Here is a 23,865-nt window from a genome sequence, read left to right as displayed (position 1 = left end):
TTTGCATATTATACAACAAAACTATTTCATAATATCACGCTTTGGGAATATCAGCATGTCATGAAAGATGAATCAAAATAGCCCTGACATTGCATAGCAATACACAGGCTTAAACGTTGTGCCATAATGAGAGACAAAACAGTTTACAGACAGGATCATACCTCATGCACTTTAGGAATTGTATTAGTCATGACAGTTGTATTACATGAATCTTGACTGGCAAAATGGCCATCCCTTCCTAACGCTTTGATCTAAGATTCTGCAAACAGTAATACATCACATAGGTAAATTGAATTTTCAACATTTATGTGAGTTTCTGATGATATTAAGTATATAGCAATGTAAATTTGACGAGTATTTTAAAGTAGTTACAATAAGAAGAGGTCTATTTTCAACACCTGGGACATTGATATGTGCCAGTGGCTTACACTATGATTTGAATTGAAACCACAAAGAAAATATGGGCTTAAGTAAAAAAAAAAATAAAATAAAATAAAGAAAAAAAAGAAAAATTGAGAGGTACATATAGCAAGGGCAGTTAGAGAGAACAAAATTATATTATTCTATATATCATTATCTGAATTTCATAATAGAAAACATTAATGAGGTATCATTAAAAACCATGTTTTGAACAATATATTACTACACGTTGTGATTTATAGTACCTATATACACTATAATAGAATAGACTTGAGAGATTTCTTTTCAAAATATTTTTATCTCAAAATGTTTGCAGCCCTTAATATATTGGTAGATGATACATTCTTTAGTTTCTTTTTTTTTAATCTCAATTTGCCACTTTAACAGGAAATGAATCATCAATTTCTCTAAAATTTCAATATTAGGGAAGCAATCTTCTTTCAGAACTACTTTTGTTTTTTGAAGATTTGACATTTCTCTCCATTAACATATATAAGTTGTTAAACTATTTTGAAATATACTAAAAGGAAAGAAAGTTAGGTATATCCTGTCAACTACTTTTAAGAATCCAGAGAGCATGTGTGGACACACAAAGTAACATTTACTAACATTAATGTAAAATAAAATTTTAATTATTTTTAACTAATGAATTCAACATTAATCAATTCTGGGAAGTCATTCAATTTGTGTATGTATGTGTATATGTTTGTGTGCATACACATAGTGTTTTAGTATGCCAAAAAACCATACTAGACAATGGCTACACTATGAATATTATCTTTAGTAGTATAGCATAGTACCTGATCGTTTAACTTTATTAATGAGTATTTGTTGAATTAAGTTGAATGAAATAATTTTTGGTACTCAAGTAGTAAAAAAATTTTTTTCTTAAAGCTAAAAGTGAAAACACAAAAAAATTTAAACTATTATTTTGTGAGGTAATCATGTGGAAACTTATAAAACATTTTCTGTGAAACAAATTTTTTTTTAATTACCAAGTATTATTTGGCTTCAAATTATACAATTCTTTCTTTACTGAAGGAAAATTAACAATATGTGGGATAAAATTGTCAAATGATGTATACAGTATGGTAAATAAAGGAGAGATATTTTGAAAATCCTGTTAAATTTTAAATGGGTTAAATATATTTCATAAAAATTTATTCTTTTCCTGAAATATTTTGTATGAGGTTCATCAAGAATGCAGTTACCTGAAAGACCTTTTTTGTCCATATAACCTATTTTTTGTGTGCCATTTGGCAAATTTGTTAGAAGTTCTTCAGTGACCAGAACATCAATGTTAACTTATTAATTTATTAACTTATCTCAATCTTGAAATCTACATGTAATATTAAAACAATGGTGGTATTTCTCTCCCTGGCCAAGGGTCTTACTGGACTTTGGTGATTAGATTTCTAGAAGTGAAATAGCCACTTAATTCCCATAGCTTCCCCAAAATGCAACATTGACTGTTACCCGACTGAATAATCTGCCAGATCACTCCATTTCTTCATTTAAATTATTGATAAAGCTCATAATTTCTGTTGCTGAAGAAACTATTAGAAAAAGAACGTTAGCCACTTATAGAGGTAGGAGTGGAGAGCTTTTTTAATATAAAAATTCTGCCACTTCTTCCCTTGGTTACATTTATCATTTTTCTAGCTTCTTTCATTGAGAGATCAGGGAATTATACAGTCTTGTCCAGGAGGCTCCTTCAGATTGCCTAGAGAATACTCATTATTCTATATGATGTGTCATAAATCCTTCTACTGTGTTATCTTTGTTTTGAGTTATTCTCCTTGAACCTTTCAAAGTTTAGCATTGTTTATATCTCCCTGGCCTTTCGGCAAAGAATTATATGCATTTCAACTGTCACAAATAAATCCCTTCATGTGGCTGAAACTACAATTGGTCTGCTAATTCCATTGTTCTTTCTCTTGCTTCTTCCCCTGCCCCTCCTTCCCCAGGCTCTGAACTGCAGAGACAAGTAGATTATAAACATCATTGAAACTTGGTATTGTCAACTAATAGATAACACAGAGGTCATGGATAAAATGACTTGATTTTTCTTTCAGAAACTTCTTTTAGATCTAATTCTTAGATCATTGATCTAATTCTTAGATCAATCTCACAAGAGAAAATTCCATTAGCAATTACAAACCATATTTGCATTCATTCTTCTTACTCATATTAATCATTGTTTTTAATTTCATAGTTGATCTTATGGTGTCATGTAACATTACCCAGAGATTTCAGTTTTTATAGCCAATTGTGAACTATACTTAGACTTATAGCAATATTATTCATTACATAATTTGTAAAACAAACTCTTGAATTAGTTCCTTTTTGCAAATGAGGACTAACCATAGTATTTCTGAAGTAAAATAAAGAAGTATTATTTGAATTTCTGCCTAAAAAATAATTAAAAACATGCTTCAGTAAAAAAAAGGCAATGGATGGGGTTAGTGGTTCGAATACAGGTTACAGAGCCCTATTTTCTGAGTTTGAATTCCAGCTCTGCCACTTAATTAGCTATGTGACCACAGGCAAGTTATCTAATCTTTTAAAAAGACTTATCTGTAAAATGAAAATCAGAATACTATAAGATGATCATAAAATTGCTGTGATATTTTTAAATATTTGCTGCACAGAAATATCTTAGGATATTCATAACAAAGAATGACTATTTCATAAAAGTTAACTATATTTATTTTTCTTATTATGAAAGTTAATGCAAGGTAACTACAGTAGGACATCTAAAGATATTATAAAGCACAATATTTGATAGCAACAGCTCTGTGACATCAGCTATAATAATTTCAACTTAAAAATGAGAGTATAAAAATCAAGGATTCTCATATGGAACAAAAAGTCATTTATGTCTTGATAATTTAGCGAATATTAAAAAAAAATTTTTTTTAACGTTTATTTATTTTTGAGACAGAGAGAGACAGAGCATGAACAGGGGAGTGTCAGAGAGAGAGACACAGAATCCGAAACAGGCTCCAGGCTCTGAGCTGTCAGCACAGAGCCCGACGCGGGGCTTGAACTCATAGACCATGAGATCATGACCTGAGCTGAAGTCCGATGCTTAACCGACTGAGCCACCCAGGCGCCCCTAGCGAATTTTTTAGAGATAGAAAGATTATTCCAAGTAATATAAAGAGATATGAGCAAGCATGGGGTAAAGAATAGGGATTCTCTGCCTAAGAGAAAATTTAAACTTAATGAACAATTTTTTTTTTTTTAACGTTTATTTATTTTTTTTGGGACAGAGAGAGAGAGAGCATGAACGGGGGAGGGGCAGAGAGAGAGGGAGACACAGAATCGGAAACAGGCTCCAGGCTCCGAGCCATCAGCCCAGAGCCTGACGCGGGGCTCGAACTCACGGACCGCGAGATCGTGACCCGGCTGAAGTCAGACGCCCAACCGACTGCGCCACCCAGGCGCCCCAACAATTTTTTTTAAAGGGATTCAAATGTCCAAAGAACAACGATAAATGGTGCTATAATCATTGACAGAAAATATGAAATTTAACAAAGTGACATTCATTTGAAGGAGAAATAGAGGTTTTAAGTATCAAGGGACAGTTATAGAGGCTCTGTGCCAAAAACTGGGAGGAAAACCAAATATATATTTCTTATTATAAAGCAAAATATCACACATCCTAATTTATTTTGATAATTTCAAAAGAAACCTGATCTAGAAACACTAAAAAAGTATTTACTACTTGAAATAAAAAAAAAAAAAAATAGAAAAGTATTAAAACTTTAGTCTCACATAAGAATCCAAAATATTTATGATGAATTATCTGGAAAGAAACTATTCATAAAGTATTTGTACACATGCTCACATGAATCAAAATTTTACATGGTTATTCTTGTCAATTGTGTACAAACTTTGATATAAGCTTTGAAAATACAAGTTATGATGTGACGTTAAAAACATTTAGGGAAAGTTATGTGATTTAGTTACTGCATAAAGATTGGATCTCATTCAATATTCTTCAAATATTCACTGAATTTTATATCTCACCCAACGTTAAAACTGGTGTCTGAAAGGGCGGGCCTACGCCGGCCAACTCCATCTTGTTCTGTGTCCTTCACCTTGACCACGCCTCCTCCCCTTGAGTAACCTCCTACTCACCTGCCTAACAGGACTCAGACCCTTCCCCAGCCAATCGGCTGAGGCCACAGCCATTACCTCACCAACTGCCCCTAGGCCCCAATAAAACCTTTGTCCTTTTGAAACTCGCTCTTTCTCCCAGGTATCTCACCACTGCGTTGGTGCAGGTAGGGGATTGAGCTGGAGCTAGCTCAAATAAAGGCTCTTTTGCTTTTACATCAGACTCGGCTCCCTGGCGGTATTTGGGGATCATGAATTCTGGGCATAACAGTGTCAACACAAAATGAACGAACTTTTTATAGTCTCTAAACATAAGAAACAGCTTTATTTGCCCTAAGTTAGAATAGTGGTCTGGGAAACGTGCTCTTCACAGGGAAGAAAGTGTTCTGGAAAAGGAAGTTTTTATAAAGTTACATACTTTTTAGCAAAAGCTCAAAAGCTTTTAAATTAGCATATAGGTAGGAATCACAAGTGTTAACATCAAGGAATGCAGGGAGTAAGAGCACTGATTGTTATGTTAAGGACAAGATGGTTTTCTTTTAGGCTACTTATTTACAAAGCAAGTAGACAATGGATGCTTGATGGGCCATAAATCAGGCTTTTTGTTTAAACAAAGTTTGTATACAGTCATATTGACTTCAAAAGAAATCTAAAATGGCTTCCCTTGTATATCAGATTTTTAGAGAGCTTTTGTCTCATCCATCTTAATTGTAATTATGGTATTTACCTCCATCAAACAATCATAGAAGTCATCATTCACAATAAGTGGTTGATGGTTAGTTTCTTTTTAGAGATTATGGATGATGTTGTAATAGCTTTCAGAGCACCTTATCTTGTGGTTGCAAATCACCTTTAACTACAAAATCAGTAAAAGTTTTTAAAAATTTGAAAAAAAAGATTTTTTTTCTTTAAAAAAAAGCTGTTTAGATGAAATTCTACCTTTATACAACTTTGTACGGCAATGGTATTTTCTAATTTCTGGTTTAGATTCCTTGGCTTCCTTCCTAAGACAAGTAATGATACAGCTCCAAAGCATGTATTCACTAGCCCTTTACTTTGACAAGTCTTTAAATTATTTTTATTAATATATCTCCTGCTTTGTCCATGCTAACTATTGCATACATCTCACTTCTATGGAGGTCTAGACTACAGGAACTTAAATAATTTTGAGTATTATAAAGCATAACAAAATAACTTATAACATTCAGGCAGAATTTTTCCACTGGAATTTACTTGTCATTCTGGCAAATACTTTGTCAATTGATTAGATCTACAATATGGATTACATCATTACAGATTTACATTAGTATACACACAGTTGGCTGTGGCTTTTTGTGAGTTCTATTATTTTTTAGAACATAAAATATTAAAAAATTATTCTAATAAAGTCATATTATACCCCAAGAGAGAATTAAATTTAACTTAAAATAAAGAAATCATGGAATAGTTGTTGAATTGAGTAACATGAAATAAGGTAATGCTACTCAGATTATGTAATAGAGTTTTGTTTTGTTTTTAACATGGATGGTTTTTTTAATCCTTTGAAATCTTAGAAAATATTCACATAGTTTTAGTCAGAGTGTCACCTGGACCTTGAATGATTCTTAATTTTTCAGTTCAGCTTTAACAACAAGGTTTAATTCTTCTACACAATCTTTGTGAGAATGTGAGAGTAAGTGGAGCACAACATATAGTATGATGATATTTGAGACTCTATAGGAGAGGCTTCAAGATACAATCAAGAACAATAATTACAAATGTGAGTAAAGAAATGTATGGAGGTAAAGAAAGGCTAGTGGAGTATTGCAGCTGAGGCATTGCATGAATTTTTGTGCATTAAGAAATAGATAACTGTGTGTGTGCATATATATAATTGAAAGTTTTATCAGAATCACTTTTTCATGAAACCATTCCTCTTTTCCTCTTACCTTGCTGCTAATATTTTCATTGTAATTTTCTCCCTATTCAATATTTCTTTCACTAGTCTGAGGGCCATACTGTCTCCAGGGTAATCTAAAACATGACTCTTATAGTACAGCAGAACTAAGAAATTAGAAACCCTGGGAGAGGAAAAGATAGTCATATACAGGACAAAAAAATCACAGTAAAGAAAATTTTAAAATACAACTAAGAAAAATGTAAAGCTGACACAAAGTCAGAGAAATAATAGGGAGACTAGAAAGCAAGATCAGTCAAAACACCGAAGAGAACAGAGAACACAGAATAGAGATAAAAGACATATAAGGAGAACTCTCCCCTCAGGAAACCCAGTTCCTCTGATGAGTTTGGTTTTTCTCTTTACAAGATTAGCAATTCCTATTATAACTGCAGGGCGTAAAAATAAACACCAGCAGAAGTGTCGTAATAAAAAATTTATTCGGTGTCAGAAAGTAAAGAAGTAAGTTTGATAAAAATCTAACAATTGTAGCTATAAATATATATATATATATACACACACACACATATATATATATGATTGTTATTATTGGAATATATTTATGAAAATAAGGTATTTAATGTTATTGGGTTTTAAATATGCTAAATAAGGGTGCCTGAGTGGCTCAGTTGGGTAAGCATCCATCTTCGGCTCAGGTCATGATTTCATGGTTTATGGATTCAAGCCCCACATCAGGCTCTGTGCTGACAGCTCAGAGCCTGGAGCCTGCTTCAGATTCTGTGTCTCCCTCTCTCTGCCCCACACCCCCCCCCCCGGCCCCCACTCACACTGTCTCTGTGAAAATAAATAAACGTTAAAAAAATTTAATATGTTAAACATAAAATATTAAGGCAATCAACACATAACTTTGTTTTGTTTCATTTTTAGCATTGTAAAATTGTTAGTGTTAGCAACACTTTTTTGCTTGTTTTTTATTATTTGGTAAATATATTAAACATAATGTCCAATTTAATTGACTAACATAATTCTCTGTAATGTAATATAGCAAAAATTGTGTTTTTGAGCTTTGTAAAACTTGAAGACCAATACTTTTTTGAAATAGAGTATAATGAATGCAAATTGCTTGAATATTATATTTCTTTTTTTTATTGCAGTATGATTGACACATAATATTATATAAGCTTTAGGTATACAACATAGTGACTCAATACTTACATGTATTATGAAATAATCACTACAATATAAAGTTACCACCTGTCACCATACAATGTTTTTACAATATTATTGACTATTACCTATGCTGTATACCACATCCCCATGTCTTATTTATTTCATAAATACAAGATTGTACCTCTTAATCTCTTTCACCTATTTTGTTCATCCCTCTGGCAACCATCAGCTTGTTTTCTGTATTTATGAGTCTCCTGTTTTGGTGTGTTTGTTCATTTGTTTTGGTTTTTAGATTTTAAAGTGAATCATATGCTGAAATCATATGGTATTTGCCTTTGTCTGACTTATTTCACTTAGCTTAATACTCTTTTTAGGTCTACCCAGAGATAAATAGACCATTGTTACAAATGGATATTCTTTTTTAATGGCTGAGGAATATTCCTGTGTGTGTGTGTGTATGTTTGTGTGTGTGTGTGTGAGTGTGTGTGAGTCTGTATGTGAGTAGCATATCTTTTCTATCCATCATCTACTTATGGATACTTAGGTGGACACTTATGCTCTCATATCTTGGCTATTATAAATAATGCTGTGTAAACATAGGGGTGCATTTATCTTTTTGAATTAGCACTTTTATTTAGATAATACAGATAAGTGGAATTATTGGATCTTAGAGTATTTCTATTTTTTCTATTTTTAATTTTTCACAGAACCTCTGTATTATTTTCCACAGTTGCTGCACAGTTTACATTCCCACCGACAGGGCATGAGGGTTCCCTTTACCCTAAATCCTCACCAACACTTTTTATTTCTTGTCTTTTGGATAATAGCCATTCTGAGAGATATGAGGTGATGACATTGTGGTTGTAATTTACATTGCCTTCATAATTAGTGACATTGAGCATTTTTTCATGTTGGCTACATATAATAAATGAAAATTACTGAATATTATTTTTCTTTAAGTGATGGGCTACTTTTGATATTAACAGTAATTTTTAAAAAATGAAAAAGTCACAGTTTACATAAAGTTGTTAAAGATTAGAAGTATGCCTAAGAAAACGAGTAAAATAATAGTCATCAAGAAATCCTCAAGTCTTGATATAGCTATTAAAACTAATCACATTATTGTCATATTTTTTAATTATCCAGTTCTGATACTGGACATTTCTAAGATTTTTCATGAACTACTTAACTTCACTTATTACTAGAAGTAGGCTCTGGACCACATAAGTACAGAATTTCTGGTTCAAAAATTTTAACATTTCTTGTAACTGTTATGTATGTCTATATATATTATAGACTATTATAAAAGGAATCAGAAAATAGTAATCAAGATAACTTCACATGCCTTCTACACATGCATTAGCTTTTGATTCTTTTCTTCATTTCCAGACAATAATAGAAATCATATATTTATTATGTTGTCATTATTAACTTAAATACAAGCATTTTTCTTGCAACTTTCTACATTATAGTAATAACATAATTTTCAAGTGTCTTTTCACTTACTGCTAGAATCTAAACTTTCTGAAACCACCTTATTAGAGAAGTTTAGTCTAAGTCTTTCCAAAGATGAAAGTTCAATTACTAGTTTGAGATCCATATTTTATGTGAAGACAGGAATAACCCAAAACAAATTCATTAATATATAAATAAAGAAATGCTTGTGTAAATAACAGGATAACATGGCTAACATAATGGTAGGTGATAAGGCACAAATTTGGAGTTTGAGAATTTTTTCAATAATTTAGAAGTAGCATAAATATACAGGGAATTTTATCATGCTACAAGTTAGAAAATTAATTCCATGACAAATCTTTGCACTTTGCACTGTTCTCTTTTCCTTACCATAATCCTTTTGTGGCTTATTTCTGCATACTCAAATCTTACATATCTTTGTGGTGAATATTAAAACTTACCTTCTTGAAGAATTTTTAATGGGTTAAGCATATTTCAAATAATTCTTTTTTTTAAATTTTTTTTTTTTCAACATTTATTTATTTTTGGGACAGAGAGAGACAGAGCATGAACGGGGGAGGGGCAGAGAGAGAGGGAGACACAGAATCGGAAACAGGCTCCAGGCTCTGAGCCATCAGCCCAGAGCCCGACGCGGGGCTCGAACTCACGGACCGCGAGATCGTGACCTGGCTGAAGTCGGACGCTTAACCGACTGCGCCACCCAGGCGCCCCGTCAAATAATTCTATTCTATACTGTATATGCTTTCTATTCCTATTAAAAATTCTACCTATTTTACTGTAAGGTATTTTTAAATAGCTTAAAGCATTAAATTGTAAACTTTAAGAACATTTTCAGAAAAGAAATAGTGCTCAACTAAATACAAGACATTGAAAATGTTCGCTAGCAAAAACCATACAGTGTAAAATACGAAGGATGAACTCTAATATAAACTACAGACTTTGGGAAATAATGAGGTGTCAGTGTAGGCTCACAGATTGTAACAAATACCCTATTCTGATGTGAACTGCTGATGGGGGAGGCTGTGCATGTGTGACACCTGAGGGTATATAAGAACTCTGTATTTTCTGCTTAGTTTTGCTATGAATCTAAAACTGCTTTAAAATTAGAGTACATAAAAAGTGCCTCCTAGTAATTATAGACATGTTCACTATGTTTAAGTTATGAGTAAACTTTACTGGAAAGGTTTAAAAATAAAACCTGAATTTGAACAAACCTCATATAAATATTTCCAGTAATAATGAAACCTTTAATTAGGTAAATTTAGCTATTAATAAAATTAAATAGTATACTTTTAATTTATTGTATAAACAGTTCCTTTGTGGAATAGATTTGACCAGTATAAACACACCCAGTAAAACTTTTGTTCAGAATTTTGTTTACATATAAATACTTTTTATCAGTTAAGAATTCTCATATGTAGGATGTTTTCTGTTTTAATAAATATGTTCAAATATAAAAGAGAAAATAATTTTGTGAAAAACTAAAACTATTGTGGATAAGAGAGTTAGATATGAAAACACAGTATTTATAGTCAAGAAGTATTTACCATACTATTTCTGAATTTCATGTAAAATTATGGTTTCCATACACCCTTTCTATCATAACATTGAACTTATTTTTACAGATAAATTTGAACCAAATTGAGAAAACTGTAACATAAATTCTAGATTATATATAAAACTTACATGCTTTGTGGAATTTTTGTTTAACATCATGAATAGTAGATGTTTGTATCACCTGAAAAGAAAAAGAAAACATATTGAAAGAATTGTAAGAAAAAAAGTATCTATTTGTTCGCTATATATTTGAGAAGAAAACATAAAATAATAAAGTGTAAAATTATTATGAAATAACTAGTGTGTTTTGTTTGGCTTTTTGTCACTGCTGCTTTGACAACCTTGAAATACTGAGTCAATATGCCTTTTCCTAAATTTTTTTTTTGTACATAGCAATAATGGTGGTATTGTATGAGTTTATCCAAGTGTTTGTCTCTAAAATATATTTTTTAATCTTCTCTGCCCATAATATTCAATTTCTGGCTCCCAAACTGATGAGAATCTCAATTAAAATATGAATAAATATACAAGATAGACAGAAGGTAAAAAGGTATATAGCAGAGGGCTTCAGCATATGAAATTGATGTATGTGGGCAAAGAGGGAAATGTTTATTTCAGCATATCATCAGAAAAAAAATCCTATCCAAGCCCCCTCATTAGTTATGTTATCAAAACCCCCAACCAAAATTGCTATAGGTCCATCAAAATTCATGTTAGATATATTATTTGGATTCATCAGAATTGCAAAACTCATGAGGATGAGAGTTCTATTTAGACACCTCAAGCCATCACATTTTTTGACTGTCTGACTTGGTTCACATCAAACTTGCAAATCAATTTCCCTCTGCATCTGGTTCCTTATGAAAAAAACCCAAAATACTTCAAAGTCTATAGCAAAGGACATATTCATGATCATATAAGAAAATATATTTCCTTTCTCAAAACACATATAGAATATTATGTTAATGATTTATTTTATTGCTGCATTAAAATCTTATAGCTGTTTTGAGAAGTGAAGCGAAAAATAAAAATGCATGAAGGGTGGCCCATAATAATGCCCCAGGCAGTTCTTATTAACATTATATTATATTTAATATTTAATTAAACATTAAATGTATAACAAGGAATGCATTTATTTTATCATAATCCACTCTGATTAAAACACCTATAACCATGGTATCCTATACTATTCATAGAAATTTTTTTTCTGATTTCTTCTACGTATATGATCCACTAAATAAAAAAGTTCTAAGATTTAATCACTGAATGATGATATTAATCCCTATTTTGGATATGCTATATATAACAAAAGCCCTTACAGAAGCTATGTGTATGAAAATTTCAAATATTTTATAATACTGCTCTTGCTTGGAAGATAATAGAAAATATTTGTAAACCAGTTTTTAGAGAGGGCAATGAATAGACACGTGAATATAAAATATTTCATTTTAATTTTGATAATTTAACTTTTATATTTGAATTACATTTTATAAAACATGGAGCTTTGTTTCAACATTGTTCATTGTTTTCTCTCACAGTTTCCTGGTTTCCTCTGATAAGGATGCCTAAAATCCGCATACTATTTTCTAGAGTAACTAATACTTGTCCACCACACATTTCAAGGGCCGTCTAATAAGGAAAAACAAATAATTTTCATGATCAATAGCTCCTCAATTAGAGTTTGCTGTTGCTCTGCTATCACTTTATGAAGGCATATGATCTTGTGTCTACAGGCTGATTGTTCTGACAATCACATCCTTGAAGAGAATGCCCCGGTGTTATTTTAGTCTGTGTTTCAACATTTAGTGCACCAGATAGCATACGGTAAAGTTTAAGCCACTTTTGTTGAAATAAAAAATAAAGCTGTGAGTATAAAGTCATATAGAAACAGATTTTTTTTAGTTTATTTATTTATTTTGAGAAAGACAGAGACAGGCTAAGCAGGGGAGGGACAGAGAGAGAGAGAGAGGGAGATAGAGAATCCCAAGCAGGCTGTGCTAGCACAAAGCCTGACTCTGGGCTCAAACACAGGAAACTGTGAGATCATGACCTGAACTGAAACCAAGAGTCAGAGGCTCAACCAATTGAGCCAACCAGGTGTCCCCCAAACAGAAGGTTTTTAATTCGGTATGAAATCTTTCTCAAGTAGATTTCCGTGGAAACTTCTATGCTTTCCTTCAAGTATAATCACTTAAGTAAAAATCTAATTTGATATGTGCATTTTTTTCTCTGAATTTGCAAATTATCAAGACTAAAATGATATTCTCCTGAAGGAAACCTACAAGTGGAAATGGATTTTTTTGCAAGCTTTTAACCAAGTTTGTAATTTACTTTTCAATTTTAAAAATTACATTTGACTTTCACATGTTAGAAAAATGCTGATTTTGAATAAATCTTTGAGAACTGCCCTATATGGAACAATTTTAGTCAAATACAGAAGAAAAAAAATAATTAACTATTAAATGATCCAGACAGCAATGCTCAATTAGCCACAAGACTGTGTTTGATCAACTCCTCCAGTTGCACTCGGAGCACAGAGAGAGGATAAGATGATAATTAACAGAGCATATAAGACTTTCTGATTACTAAAACTGATGTCTCTGTAGCTCCATCAGGAAGTTTATTCATAACAACTTCTACTTTTTAGCCAGTTTTAATACCTCTTAAAAAGGATGAACTATCATCACAATAATTTATTCCTTTTATAAATCACAATTGATTGTGCAGATGGGACACATAAGTATTCCGACATCTGAAATCCTGAAATTCCCTTCATTAATGTTTCTCTCTCATTAGAGAAAATTAATCTTAAAATGTTAAGTAGACAAGGTAAATGGTGTTTGTTAGTTGAATGAAATATTTATTTCTAAGTTTCAAGTGATCATGATTGAGTTTTGGGTCATTATCCTTTATCCAACAATTTAAATTGATGGACTTAGTTGGAAAAAGCTTTTCACGTTCAAGTGAAATCTAGGATTTGTTTGAATTTGCCCCCTACAAAGATACTGCATTATTTCACACACACAAAAAACCTATTTTTGTACTATTGCTACTTTTTAGAACTATATTTCAGCTACTTTCTCAGGAACTCCTTGAAGTGAACAGATGTCTTCAGAATACTGTTTATCCTGCTTAAAGAATGAAAATTAAGGGAGAAGGAAAAACAACAACCTCTTTGAAATTCATTTGACTGTAATTGCAATGTACAAACCAAAATTTGTCAGTAAACTTTGTTTAGAAAAGAAATGTGTCCAACGGTAAAGACACAGAAAAACAGAATAAAAGATAAACTGAATCGAAATGAATAGATGCTGAGGCATGAAAATACACACACACACACACACACACACGATATCTAGTGCAGGGTAGCTAAATGGCACGAGCTTTCCATCCCTGGTTTTTGAGACATAAGAAAAAATACTAGCCTAAAGAATCAATTTTTAGATTGGTTAATTCAGGAAAGTGCAAAATATGCCTCTAAGCATTTCCATTAGAAGGTTTTACATTAGTAAATGGAATAGGTACTTGCATATATTTCATATATTTCACTCAGAGTGGACAGGGAGTTTTCAGAGTAAACAAATATTATTTTACTAATAAGTAATCTTCAGATTGTAACTAAAATACAAATTTTTAATTTAAAAATTTTCAGCTGTATTGAGGTATAATTGACAGATTAAATGGTAAGGTAAAATGTACCACATAATGATTTGACATACTTGTACACTTAAAGAATTACCCCCACTGAGTTAATTAATACAAGTATCAGCTCACTTTTTTTGTCTTTACTGAGGACATTTAAGTTCTACTCTCTTAGCAAATTTCGATTACATGATACGGGGTCATCAGCTATAGTCCTCAGGTTATATGAAAGATTCTCTGACTTTATTCATCGTATAACTGAAATTTTGTACCCTTTTACCAATCTGTCCTTATTTCCCCTACCCGTCCCCCCAGCTCCTGGCAAGCGCTTTTCTACTCTCTGTTTCTATGAGTTCACTTTTTAAAATTCCATACATAAATAATACCATACAGTCTTTGTCTTTCTCTGTCTGGCTTATTTAACTTAGCATAATGCCCTCCAGCTCTATCCATGTTATTGTAAATCACAAAATTTCTTTTTTTGGTTGGTAAAAAATATTTCATTATATCATATATATGTATATTTATACATATATACATATACACACACGCACAGATATATAAAATACGTGTGTGTGTGTATATATATATATATATATATATATATATATATCACATTTTTCTTTATTCATTCAACTGTTGATAGACCCTTAGGTTATTTCCATATCTTGGCTTTTGTAAACAATGCTGTAATAAATATGGGAATGCAGATATCTCTTTGAGATAATGAGTTTGCTGTTTTTTTTAGTATACACCCCAAAATTGAATGAATGGATCATATGATAGTTCCATTTATAGTTTCTTGAGGAGACTCCATACTGTCTTCCATGGCGGCTATACTGATTTACATTCCCACTAACAGTGTACAGGGTTCCCTTCACTCCGCATCCTGGCCAATTCTTGTTATCTTTTGTGTTTGTGAAGATAGCCATTGTAACAGTTCTAAGGTGATATCTCATTGTGGTTTTAATTTGCATTTGCCTGATAATTAGTGATGATGGACATCTTTTCACGTGTCCGTCGACAATGTATATGTTTTCTTTGGAAAAAAATACCTGTTTTTAACTGCTTTGCCCATTTTTATATCGGGTTATTTGTTCTTTTGCTTTGAGTGGTATGAACTCCTTGTATATTTTATATATAAACCCCTTATTGGATATGTGGTTTGCAAATGTTTTCTCCCATTCCATACATTGCCTTTTTATTTTGTTGATGATTTCCATAAGTTTGATATAGTCCCGCCTTACAGCTTTAAGTGGAAGAGGAAAAAAAATGACAATGACATAGAAAATCTTTATTTTTGTTGTAAGTTTTTCTAATGATAAAATGACCTTTAATAAAGAAGTGACAAAATCAAGAAATGATTTCTATTATTTAAATTATCTTTTTAAAAAGATTTACTCATTTTAATTCAAGTTTAATTGAACATACTTTCAAAATAGGTTGCACCAGAAATAGTGGTTTAGAACAACACATGCTTATTTTTCACACACACCACAGTATATTACAGACCGGCTGATGGATCCACTGTGCACTTTCCTCTCTCTGGGATCTACACTGACAAAGCCGACATCATACGGAACATTGCTTATTTCCAAGGCAGAAGTTAAAAAAAAAAAAAAAAGTGGTGAAATTAGATTATGTTCTGAAAGCTTCCCTCAGAAAATAAATGCATGCTTTTCACCTTCATTTCACAGCACAAATAAGTTACTTCGAAGAAGTAAGTAAATTTAATTTTACCTATTTCCTGTGTTGAGAATGAGCCAAAGTTCTTAATAAACAACACTAACATTTACCAGAGTTTACCTTTCTGGTTATCAAATATTTGGTCCTCTGTCCCTTACATTCAAAATACACACACTGTGTCCTCATGTATCTATCTACCCTCTTGATAGATAGGTATAGATATCGAAATGTAGATATGTTATATATTACAGATTTCAAATAGTATTGCATATATCTGTGTATATAATAGTAGTTGGAAAATACAGGTCCCTTTAGTGTGTGGGGGAAAGGGGGGTAGGATTTGAAATATAATTTTAGTTTCCCTTCTTCACATAAGGTCTATACTTTCTATACTTGACCAAGACATTAGTTTTCTGGGCATATGAAAGAAATAAAAATAGCCATATCATGAGATGTTAAATCAGTGTAAGAACAACTATTTTGTTTCTTTTTCAATTTTTTCTTAATTCTAGTTAGTCAATATACAGTGTTACATTAGCTTCAGATATACAATATAGTGATTTAACACTGTCATAGAATATTAGCTATTTTGTTATGTGAATTATAAAATTACCTCCATCACCAATGTGCCACGCTGTGTCTAGTGTCCATAAAATCATGGCTGCAGAGAATAATCAAAATTTCTCTTCCACTGAATATGGCAGGCAGCTTAGCCGCTGTTCCTCATGGTATAAAGTGGGGTCTACTGTGCATTTTCCTCACTCTGGGATCTACACTGATGAAGCCAACATCATATGGAACATTGCTTATTTCCAAGGCAGATTCTAACAACATCATTGTCCCCACTACTGTAGAGCTAGTATTTTTAAAAAATAACTTTTATCAATTTCTTTCAAAAGTAGTCATGCAGGATATAGGCTTTTAGAGCATACTTTTCTCACAGGCTTAAATGCAGAAAAGGCAACCATATAATTTATAATCACAATGAAGACAATTTTAAGTGTACACAAAATGTTATCATTAAATCCACCAGGAAACTGGGATAAAAAGTATGATATGGGTAGTAGTTGTACCACTTCTCTCCTGGACGTAAAGTGTCCTACTATGGACCTCAAAGAAACTGAATGTTATTGAAACCTAGAATTTAGGTCAATTTCAATTTCCTATATACTATTTGTTATTCTATCCCCTATTACTTTGATGTAAATTACCATTTTTCATCACTGAAGTGTGTTTGCTAGCTAGTGCTATATTGTAATTAAATCTTTTATCTCATTTTTTTTAAATTCATATGTAATGGAGAAACAACTTTGAAAGCCATTAGGAATAATGCTAGCCGTCATAAGTAACATCAGTGAATGCTCAAGTAGAGTCCAACACAATTCCAAGACCTTTACCTTTCTTCAATAATTTAAATCACACGCCATCTTTATGGCTTTAGATATAATACTATTATTTCCATTTTACATATAAGAAAACTGTGACTCCAAGTGGTTAAGTAATTTGTCTGGGTGACACCGCTAACAAGTGTACAAGAATGGACTTTGAGTGCAAATAGCCTGGTTCAAACCTCATTCTTTACTGTGGTACACCACGTAGTGGAGGCAGATAGAAAAGGTGAAGGTAGGGGCTGGAGGAAAATGTAATGAGTATTTGCCATTGTAGGTACTACTTTAAGGTCTATACAGGGAGGCACCGGAACATTGTAAACAATCTTATGAAGTAATGACACTGAGAATTTTTTTTTTTTAGAGAGAGTGTGTGCACATGCATGTAACGAGGGGCAGAGAGAGAGAGAGAGAGAGAGAGAGAGAATCTAAAGCAGGTCCTCCATCCCCCCGTGCACTCTTAGTGCAGAGCCGCCCGCATCCCAAGAATTGTGAAATCATGACCTGAGCTGAAATCAAGAGTTGGATAGTCAAACCCCTGAACCACCCAGGTACCCTGACACAGACTTTCTAAAAAACTAGGAAACTGTGGTCATGAAATATGAACGTCTTTCAAAAGTTATACAACTGATAAATTAACTAATATGGGTTAAAAAAAACTTGTCAAAATGTTCACTATCATGTATTGCAGTTTATAATATTTATTCCAAGCATTATAGCTTAGATATTTATTATTGTTAATTAAAAACAAGTCAATTATTATCCATTATACAAATACAAATCATATTTGTATTTTATTAACATGAAATACAAAATGCAATAAAGAAAGGATCCAAGCTAACAACAAATATGATATGGTAAATATGTGTGGAGTTTGCTGTTTCATTTAAAAAAATATTAATTGAGCACCAACTATGCACCAGTAAACTTTGTGTGTGTCAGAGTGAAAAAACTACCTCTCTCTCTTTCTGTTTCTCTAGTTCTGTGTTAAAATAATAGCTAGCATTTACATAGTGTCTTATATGTACTGGGTACTTTTCTAAACAGTTGCTCATTTAAATTCCTAACAACCCAGAGTAAGGTACCGTTATCCCCATTTGACAGAGAGGAGACTGATGCACTCAAATGTTAAGAGATCTGTGTTCTAGGAGCCCCTGGATGGCTCAGTTGGTTAAGCAACCTACTTCAGCTCAGGTCATGATATCATGGCTCATGAGTTCAAGCCCAGTGTTGGGCTCGGTCCTGACAGCTCAGAGCCTGGAGCCTGCTTCAAATTCTGTTTTTCCCTCTCTCTCTACCCTTACTCCGCTTGTGCTCTGTCTCTCTCTCTCTCTCTCTCAAAAATAAATAAGCATTAAAAAAATTAAGAAAAAGAGATCTGTGTCCTGTCACACAGCCAATAAGAAGCAAACATTAAATGTACGCAGGGGTTAAATGTATGCAGTCTTACACCTGAATATACTTTCTAAAATACTATGGCATAATGGCACACACTGAACTAATATTTAATTGTAACCAATTTTCAAGAAATGAGACAGACAATTAAGAAATACATATGTCCTACATTGAGGGTGATAAGTTCTAAGAAAAAAACATAAAAGAGGTAACAGATCAGAATGATGGAAAGAAGAAACATGATTCTGATAGGGAGGTAAAGTTATGAGCAAAGGCTTAAGCTACAAAGCAAACTATGCAGATAGATTGAAGAAGATTCTTTCAGACAGAGGTAACATCAAATACACAGACCCTGAGGGATCACTATATCAAGATTATTTGAGAAACAGCAAGTAGGCCAATGTGTTTGGAGCAGAGTGAGTTAGGGACAGCTTGGTTAAAGGCATGACCAGAGAGAGAGATGAGAGTGGGAAGATAATGAATAACCTTTTAGAATATGGAAGAGTAGCTTGGATTTTCTTCTGAGTGATATATGTAGCTGTTGGAGGGTTTTCATCAGAGGAGTGACATGATGTAACTCTTAGAAGAATCGATCTGGTTTCTGTAAATTTAACAGACTCTAGGTGACAAAATGATAATGCAAAAAGAAAATGATTTCATCTATAATAACAAATTCCAAATTCAGTATCTGGTGATACTGTGGAACATGTATGGGCTATAATTACAGGTGATACAAATTATACTATATTTACTGTTTTGCTACTTATATTGTGTATCATATATTGTGTATCTGTAGATCAGTCTGTATGTTAGAAGCGATGATGATTTGAAGTAGGATGGTAAAGTTCAGAGAGGGGATATATTATGTACAGAATAAAATGATTTTACTGATTACTTGAATGTAGTACAAATAGGGAGAAATTTTAGAGAATTGAAGCAGAATGATAAACTGTGTTAAGGCGAAACTTTCACTGTCAGCTCATTAAATAATTAGCTCCACACATGAATTCTCTACTGATAGAGACACTTCGATCATCTTGCAATCACTTGCTGAGTGTGGTGTCTTCAATCTCCCAAATGAATAACCATGAGGCAACAGCAGGGGCGCATCTGAAAAAATAGCACATTCCGTCACCCATGCATTATGTATGATAGGCCTCCACGTGTTGGTCCTTCCTCTTAGGATGAATGTGATGGTGGATGATGTGGGTAATTAGAAGAGATGTAATCTGGCAGAAGGGGTATCATGTCATTGTGTGCAGAAGCAAGCTAAGTGGTTAGTCCAGGTTTCTGTCTATAACAGCACAATACAGACCCAAAAAGAAATAGCCTAAAAAATTAGGAATTTTAGTGAAACTGTACCTACATACTTAAATTATGACATACGTGGGCCATTAAGTCATAGGAATTCTATTACCAACAAAGGCCTACAAAGACAGTATGTCGGGGTAATGCCAGAAATGCTGATTGAAAGTAAAAACAAATAAGTACATTTATGGATCCATTTTTTACAGTTGTAAAAAGAAAACCCACCTGATTTGTTCTTCCCATTTTGAAATAAAGCAGATTTTATTTTTTATAGTCAAGAGCTCAATGTTTGTGGATGTTCTTGCTGTTTGTGTTCTTCTTATAATGTCTAGTTAAAAGAATTCTGCATGAAATAGAACTTAAGGCAAAATCAGTTTCTCAGGAATTTTAGAGTGAAAGCTTTTTGGAATGTTCCTATCTGTTCCAAAGAAGTAGCATTCGTCTGAGTGTCTCAGCGTTCTATGTTAAAGTCCTTATGAAATTAAGTTCAGGTTATAAATGGATTTTATTAAATAAAGTTAATGAGAAGCAGATAATAAAAATATTATTCAAAGGTGCACAGACCAGTATCGACAAACTCAGTTGCATAGCCAATAATTCATCATATGTTTTCCTAAAAGAAATGAATAATTACATTACATTTTTATTTTTAAGAAATCAAATAACCAGTAATTGCAAAGTCAGAACCACCCAAACATGAAGTAATATTAAATGTTTATTTTGGAAGCGGTGAAAATGTGTGATAAGAAAAGTTAAACTGCAGTAAGAAAAAAGACAGATGATAATTTACACCTCACACAAATGATGTTAAAATGATGAGTTTATAAGAAGGCAGAGGTACAACATTCTTGACTTAAGAGTAAGATCAGTTCTCAAATAAAATATTCTATATGTAGATGTAGTAGGCAGTTTACAATAAATCTTTCTAAAAGGGAACTAACTTCTTATAGGAAAATAAATGAGTGTGACATTCATAGGCTTAATGTGGTGACCAGTGGGCTCAGGTTACTTAGTTGAATCCCAGTAGATCACTGGGGATTGGAAATTATTTGATGACTGTCAGTTTAAAAATCCACTAATAAAATATAACATACTAATGTTACGAAACCCGAAAAGTTTGCACATTTGAAAACTATTAAGTGAGTAGAGAATTCATCTTTGCCTTCCTTCTTAAATTCTCTAGAGGTGTCTCTATAGCCATATGCCTTCTGTTAAAGCCTGAAAAGCTGAGGATATAAGGCATTTAGAAGAGATAATTTCTACTTTAGGAGATTGCCCTTTACTGTTAGAGATATCCTCAGGATGATCCGTCAGTGTGCCAGGTCTGTTTATAACTGGAGGAGGTTTCTAAAGCCTCTCTCAATTTCTGCAGTAAGTAAAAAAGAACATCATCCCCTTGGACTCAGTCAGCACCTTGTTCATTCCTCTGTTTTGGCTTGTATTATATTATCTTGTGTTGGACTATTTACATGTGATTATCCATCAAATTATAGCGGATGTCTGAAGAGGAAGGAACATATTTTGTTTGATTTGTTTTTCATGCTGGTGTTCCTAGGGTTTATTACAGTGGAAGATCGATATTCTTCAATGTATATGAAAAACAACAAAAACAGGAAGGAAGGAAGGAAGGAAAGAAGGAGGGAGGGAAGAGAAAGGCAGATGATGTTCTAGGATAATGTCCTTGCAAGATATTCTTATAGGAATGTAATGATCAATTGAACACAGTTTAAGAGTACTATCACCTTCAAACAATGGTTGCGTCTCCAAACCTTTGAGCTCTGATCACGTAGCCAAGCAAACAGCATAGTTTTCACAGCAGAAGTTAAGACACAGTATAAACATACATAAATCTAAGATTACTGACTTTTTATAATATAATTTGGGACTGCATGGAACTTACATTCTGTCATTGCACTGATTCTAGCAAAAATAGAAATTTCATCACAGCTATATTCTGTGTTGTTAAGAAGCAAAAATGTGTGCCCACAAATTTGTGTTGTGAGGATATTAAAAGGCTTTATATGATATCAGTATCAGTTTCCACTATCTGTGATATTGCACCTTCAGACTTCTTTCCCTGAAGCCTTTAGATAATTAAAAAACAAAACAAAAAGTGGAATGTTTATTTCTCAATATTGCCTTAAATTACCGCTCATTTGTTAAATACTAATGTTATGAGTAATAGTACAAGAAAGAGGGTTGTTACTAGATAATTCCGAGTGGGAAAGCCTATAAAAAGCTTTCCATAGCGATGAAAAATATGTTACACTTAAGTAACGTTAAGATCACAGCAACGAGATATGTGATGATTTTAATAGCTCTTTATCAGGCTACCCAAAGGTAACAGTAAAATGTTAATCTGGACAAAGTACATGCCTAAAATATAATTTCTTTAAAAAAAAATCAAAGAGAAGCATACCAAATACCAAACCAAAATTATTTCTCAGAAACACATTATGTAAGCATCATCTTTATTTTTTGTTTGTTTGTTTGAACTGTTAGATCATGAAAAGACTAAGAATTCCTTCATCGTGAACTTCATAAGAACTAATACACTATGTTCATCTGCAGGTTTTATCAAGAGTTTAGCTAAGCTACTTCATGATATTGCTGTTCTGCCGTCTGTTTTGTTTGACCAAGCAGCCTGCAGTGATCTTAACCTGACATTAGCCCCTCAGACAAGGACCTGCCCAGGATAGCAGCCCTCATAGTCCTAAGTAAATATGCACTCTGATATGACTTTACGGCAGCCCTTCGGACGAACGGTTTCCCCTGTTTCCCAATGGCTTCTCTTTATGTGCCCCTAAGATAAGGCTTCCTTGGGGCTTACCAAAATCCCCCTCTTTTGGTTTGAATTGGCTAATTTGGCCTTAGTCCAGGAACCCCCTAACACTCTACTCACAGACCCTATTAAAGGCATATGCCTTAGGTCCTGTCTTTCTCTGTACCCTGTCTTCCCTCACCTCCCCATGTGGCTCCTTGAAGCCTGTAGATACTTACTCCAGAAACTGTGGGTGATAGACTTCTCTATTTTCATACCTCTTGTGGTCTGTTGTTGAACCTTGGCTCACCATCTGGCACCCATGGGTTGCCATGGGTTAATTTGACAAATTCATAGCATGTTTATATACAGAAAATTGCCTTGATTCATTACAAGTTCAAACAGCAAAATCCCTGTTAAACCAAACTTAACTGAAATAAAATAGTAATGGAGTATCATATTCCTTTTACCTTTAATACAACATTCAATTCTAATGTACCGGATATGTACATTTTTCTAACCTACATGGACTGTAACCACATTTGATAGGAGCTACAGTATATTTATTGCATAATTATTCTGCTTTGTTACAAAAAGGGTGTTGTCCAGTAAAGTTTAAATTAGAAATAAATGTGTATATATATATATATATATATATATATATATATTTCTTAAAGTTTCCATGGTGTCCTAAAGATGTGTCCTTTGATTTATATTTTATTTGTATTATTTTACTTACTTTCCAAATATGAGTTATATACACATACCAAAAGAAAAAAAAAACTTCAATACTTTTATTACATTTTGAAAATTTTGTTAAACCTTCCTTTATTTTGTAGCTTTTAACATACTTAAATGATGTGAAACATTTTTAGATTATTATTTTAAAAAATTTTAAGTTTATTTATTTATTTTGAGAGAGAGAGAGAGACAGAGAGTGAGCAGAGGAGGGGCAGAGAGAGAGGGAGAGAATCCCAGGTAGATTCTGCGCTGTTAGCTTGAAGCCCCATGTGGGGCTCAAACTCACGAACCGTAATCAT

General features: G+C 32.8%; 1 protein-coding gene across 1 annotated transcript in view; it reads right to left on the bottom strand.

The window, feature by feature from the left end:
- TECRL (trans-2,3-enoyl-CoA reductase like) overlaps window positions 1-23,865 on the bottom strand; it is a 98,527-nt gene that overhangs the window by 60,852 nt on the left and 13,810 nt on the right. The window contains exon 2 of the mRNA XM_045473893.1: window positions 10,775-10,826. Coding sequence (XP_045329849.1) covers window positions 10,775-10,826 — 52 coding nt within the window. The remainder of the gene's footprint in view (window positions 1-10,774; window positions 10,827-23,865) is intronic.

The sequence above is a fragment of the Leopardus geoffroyi genome, chromosome B1 (assembly GCF_018350155.1).
Source record: "Leopardus geoffroyi isolate Oge1 chromosome B1, O.geoffroyi_Oge1_pat1.0, whole genome shotgun sequence".
NCBI lineage: Eukaryota > Metazoa > Chordata > Mammalia > Carnivora > Felidae > Leopardus > Leopardus geoffroyi.
This window is presented reverse-complemented; position numbering and strand designations above follow the sequence as displayed.